This window comes from Olea europaea, chromosome 6 (genome assembly GCF_002742605.1).
Source record: "Olea europaea var. sylvestris chromosome 6, O_europaea_v1, whole genome shotgun sequence".
Classification (NCBI taxonomy): domain Eukaryota; kingdom Viridiplantae; phylum Streptophyta; class Magnoliopsida; order Lamiales; family Oleaceae; genus Olea; species Olea europaea.
In genome coordinates this window covers 15,585,898-15,590,833 of record NC_036242.1, presented here as the reverse complement: position 1 = coordinate 15,590,833, position 4,936 = coordinate 15,585,898, and the positions used below count along the sequence as shown (strand labels likewise).

Here is a 4,936-nt window from a genome sequence, read left to right as displayed (position 1 = left end):
CAAAAATTCATCTTTTTGGGTCCACCAATAAGTTTGTAATAAATTGGCCGTTGGATTTGCCTTTCCCATATCTGCGACCATTCCTTTTCAGTCAAACTCCAGAATTAAAATACTAGATTTTGACGATTTAACCTAAAAAAAGGTCTCTTTAGGCGGCTCGATTTCCAATTTAAGTTACATAAAGGGGAAAGATTTTCTTCTTGTTTTAACCTTTGAAGTCAGCTCCTCGTGGGACATTTCCACGCTTTGAAAGTTTAGATTCAGTTTTTGTCTATATTTAAACATGACTGCATGACTTGGTTATTCATAATTCAAGATCATGAAATATGATCGGACGTTCTTCGTTTTCTTTGCCGTCTTCTCCTTCTTCTTCAGATCCTCCATAGCTGTTGACAGCTTAGCTCCAAATCAGACTCTCTTGGATAATAATACTACGCTTGTTTCTGCAAGCCAAACCTTTGAATTAGGTTTCTTTAGTCCATGGAATTCCAACAGCCGATACATCGGAATCTGGTTCAAGAAAGTCCCAGAACGAACTGTGGTGTGGGTGGCAAACAATAACAATCCATTGACGGACTCTTCCGGGATTCTCACAATCACTCCTGATGGAAACATCATTATCACCAGCAACAGAAACCAATCAAGTATCATTTGGACTGCAAATATAACATCAAGAACAGTAAGTAATCCAGTCTTGCAAATCCTGGACAGTGGAAACCTTGTCCTGAAAAGTAGTACTGACAATAATCCGGATAACTATGTGTGGCAAAGCTTTGATTATCCCCGTGATACACTAATTCCAGGCATGAAGCTGGGATGGAACCTTAGAACAAATGAAGAATTGTACTTAACCTCAAGGAGAAGTTCACAGGATCCATCTACGGGTGACTATACATACAGAATGGACCGTCGTGGGTTGCCTTCAATAGTTCTTCGCCGAGGATCGCAAGTTCAATTCAGAAGCGGACCTTGGGATGGTGTTCGATTTGGTGGCCAACCTGTTCTGCGAAAAAATTCAGTTTTTAATCCAATTGTTGTGTTCGATTCAGACAATTTGTATTATGCATTTGAAAACGTTGATGTTTCTATCATATCAAGGTTTGTGATGAACGAGTCAGGCCTCGTCCAGCACCTCACATGGAGCCAGGACCACTGGAATAACATAGCCACAATGCAATCAGATTCTTGTGATAATTATGCAAGCTGTGGAAATTTCGGGGTTTGTACCTTTTCTAATTCACTAAGTTGTGATTGCCTATCTGGGTTTGTGCCCAGGCAGAGAGAGGCTTGGGCACAGTTTGATCGATCAGCTGGATGCATTAGGAGGACGCCGTTGAACTGTAGTACCAGTAGCGGATTCAGAAAGTTTTCGGGACTAAAATTGCCCGACCCTACGAATTTTTCAGTGAATATAAGTGCAATGAATCTGTTCGAATGCGAGGCTACTTGTTCGAGAAATTGTTCGTGCGTGGCTTATGCTATGACACAATTCAGTGGATGTATGGAATGGTTTGGGGACTTGCTTGACATCAGAAAGTATTCTGAAGGTGGGCAGGACCTGTACGTTAGGATGCCTGCTTCAGAACTCGGTAAGTTTTAATTTATTGAACCGTCTTGTCTAAAAGTTCAAAAGTGTTCTACTAATAACGATTTCAACAAAAAGTTACTTTTCTTGTAAAGTAATTTAAATATAATCAAACATGCTCTGAACTTATTTTCGGGTGATCCAAAGATTCGAGCAACAAATCTAAGAGAACCGCCGTGCTAGCATCAGTGGCCGGGATTTCCTTCCTGGTTCTGCTGGGTGTAATCAGTTGGTTTGCTTACCGTAAGAAGACTGCTAACCTTAGAAGAGGTGAGCATATCCACCACATTATAAAATTAATGTTCTTTTGACCCATTTTTTATTCATTTGATGCTCTTGAAATGTTTGACAAAATGCCTCTGTTGCTATCAAACAGTAATTATTTATACCCAAATAATCATATTTTCAATAGCATGCCGCATTAGCTGATTTTTCTTCAAAGTTCGTTATTCCAGATCTTTGACTTAGGACAGTTTTTCGTGGTTGAAGCCACCATACGGCATCATTTTCTTTTTCTTTTTCTTCGTGGTTGAAGCCACCATACGGCATCAAACAGTAATCGGGTTTTGTTAAGGAAATAGGCTAAGATCATCCTTAGAAATCTGAGCCTATTGAGTTTAGCCAAGATTTCAGCTATCTGGAAATTACTATTCATTAGGAAGAGCATGGTGACTACCGATAATTATAAATCACATAAAATAGGTACAATCAAGGAGAAAAATCAATAAGAAAAGCTATTTGTTAACATAATTGTGAAATATTATGACCGGGTGATGGATTTTCTCTTAGGTGACGCGATAAAGGCCATTTGAGAGCAGAATACCTTTTAATACAAAGTTCCTAATTTACATCTTTAACTTTGATTCCGCAGAAGAATTTGAATCAACAGATTGTATAAAGACCTTTGCAGACTAAAAATTTAACCTTAAAAGTAATTTTGCCGGATAAGTTTTGGTACTTTACGCAAGAAGATAGTTCTGATCTGCAATTTTATTACTTCCTCTCTCAATGGCTTTCTTAGTATAGAGCCAGAGTTCTAACTATAGCAGTTTCGAAAATTAACAGTATACAGCTTTCTGATTGTCACACAGAAGTGCAGAATTTTCAAGTTCTATCTTTTTTTCTTTATTTTCTTAATATGATCGTTTCCACTTACATCTGGAATACATTAGTTTCAGTGCCCCTATTGAACATTATTGACATAATTTGCACTAAATCTAGTAAACATTGCAAGAACATGTACAAAGGTTATTTAAGTTTTATTGTGATCTACTGTGAATTGCTGTACTGACACCTTGTTAATAATGTCAGCTTTGGCAGATCAGGCCAATCAGCAATGTGATAATCCAAACCAAGATATCTATGATAATGCAAACCAAGATATCAATCAAAGCATTGGAGATGAAACTCTGGAGTTACCTTTATTCAGTTTTGTCACAATTTCAACTGCAACTAATGAATTTTCATTTACAAATAAAATTGGGCAAGGTGGTTTTGGCCCAGTTTATAAGGTAGTTTTCGGTCAGTATATATTTATTTTATTTGAAAAATATTTTTTTATTACATATCTTATCGACCAGTTGACTGATTTTTGAATTTCATCGTTCCCCACAGGGTGTCCTCCCAACGGGAAAAGAAATAGCAGTTAAAAGACTTTCCAAAGATTCTGGACAAGGCCTTAAAGAGTTCAAGAATGAAGTTATCTTGATCGTGAAACTACAGCATAGGAATCTAGTTAAGCTACTGGGTTGCTGCATTCATGGAGAAGAGAGAATGTTAGTTTACGAATACATGCCCAACCAGAGTCTGGACTTGTTCATTTTCAGTAAGTCTTTCAACAATTAATCTTACATCTCGACTATCAATTTTAGGATTTCAGAACTAAATTTTCGAATGCCTTGATCAATCTACGTAGATCAAACAAAAGATACAACTCTAAGTTGGCAGAAGCGTTTTGACATTATAGCGGGAATTGCCCGGGGGCTTCTCTACCTCCATCGTGATTCAAGGTTGAGAATAATTCATAGGGATCTGAAAGCAAGTAATATTCTTCTGGATAAAGATATGAATCCTAAAATCTCAGACTTCGGCTTGGCAAGAACATTTGGAGGGGATCAATATGAAGAAAATACAAAAAGAGTCATGGGCACTTAGTAAGCTAGCGTGCTTCTTTCCTCCTTTTGTACTCTGTCTTGGTTTGTATTTTTCCTAAAACTTGTTTTATTATTTGTGTAGCGGATACATGGCTCCTGAATATGCTATAGATGGACTTTTTTCGATTAAATCCGATGTGTTTAGCTTTGGAGTGCTCGTTTTGGAGATAGTAAGTGGGAAGAAAAATAGAGGATTTCATCATCCTGATCACGACCTCAACCTCTTGGGACATGTGAGTTTAAAATACAATAATTTCTTTACAAGCGATAAGCATACTAAGTCACTAATTTTACGTGATTTTTGATTGCCATAGGCTTGGAATCTATGGACGGAAGGAAATCCTATGGATCTTTTGGATGCCTCATTAGTGATTCTCAATTCAGAATCTGAAGTGTTAAGATGTATCCATGTCGGCTTGCTGTGTGTACAACAACGCCCCGAAGATAGGCCTACCATGTCTAATGTTTTATTAATGTTAGACATCGAGCACCCAGTGGTTTCTCAACCTAAACAACCTGGTTTTTACTCTGAAAGATCTCTTATTGACATGGCTACGTCTTCATCAACAGGAAATAAGCCTCCTACTTCTAATGAAATTACTGTAACATTATTACAAGGTCGATAGAAGCCTTTTTCTCTATATGTGTGTATATATTTTTCATTTTGATGGTAAATTAATCAATATTAATACAAAAGAAAGTATTGCTTTAGCTGAGTAAACAAGAAGTTCCACTTTTGTATTGCTATTGTTAGTCTATTGCTTTCATCCGATTTGAGTACATACAGAAGAAGTAAACCCCAAAATATTTAACCCAGGTTTTCTGGATCTCTGATGGACATGCAACATACCAACTATATATTGGTCCACTAGTGACTCCATGAATTTAAGAGTCTTTAAGTAAGCAGTCCAATCTTCACCTAAAAAGGCTGTGAATTAGATTGAATTTTAGAAACGACAAGATGTCATTTTGACCTTAAGGCTGTTGGTTTTCTGGGAGCAGTTGTTATGCCATTTATCAAGAAAATCATGCATAGAAAGTAAAAATCATAAGCTGCTATCACAAGAAATTCATGCTAAATGAGCCCATGAATTTGACCTTAAGGCTATTGGTTTTCTGGGAGTAGCCATTTTTCTTCTTTCCATCAATAACACTGTCCATGAAATTGTAGGGTGGGATCAATTTATCTTTTTCTAGT

General features: G+C 37.1%; 1 protein-coding gene across 2 annotated transcripts; it reads left to right on the top strand.

Moving 5' to 3' along the window:
- The first annotated feature begins 225 nt into the window (after positions 1 to 225).
- On the top strand, positions 226 to 4,449 carry LOC111395988 (G-type lectin S-receptor-like serine/threonine-protein kinase At4g27290). 2 transcript variants are annotated; one of them, XM_023022232.1, is made up of 7 exons: positions 226 to 1,589; positions 1,733 to 1,855; positions 2,897 to 3,096; positions 3,200 to 3,410; positions 3,501 to 3,738; positions 3,821 to 3,971; positions 4,053 to 4,449. In XM_023022232.1, exons 1-7 carry the CDS (start codon positions 320 to 322, stop codon positions 4,362 to 4,364), a joined length of 2,505 nt encoding a protein of 834 aa, XP_022878000.1. In that variant the 5' UTR covers positions 226 to 319; the 3' UTR covers positions 4,365 to 4,449. The 2 variants fall into 2 exon arrangements, with proteins under 2 accessions (XP_022878000.1, XP_022878001.1); XM_023022233.1 differs by lacking the exon at positions 1,733 to 1,855.
- Positions 4,450 to 4,936: the final 487 nt, after the last annotated feature.

What these genes read in the sequence shown, in the direction of transcription:
- LOC111395988 (XM_023022232.1), top strand. Translation starts at nt 320, where the DNA reads ATGAAATATGATCGGACGTTCTTCGTTTTCTTTGCCGTCTTCTCCTTC. An exon ending in GATGCCTGCTTCAGAACTCG is followed by an intron (nt 1,590 to 1,732) that starts GTAAGTTTTAAT and finishes GGTGATCCAAAG; the next exon opens with ATTCGAGCAACAAATCTAAG. An exon ending in GACTGCTAACCTTAGAAGAG is followed by an intron (nt 1,856 to 2,896) that starts GTGAGCATATCC and finishes TAATAATGTCAG; the next exon opens with CTTTGGCAGATCAGGCCAAT.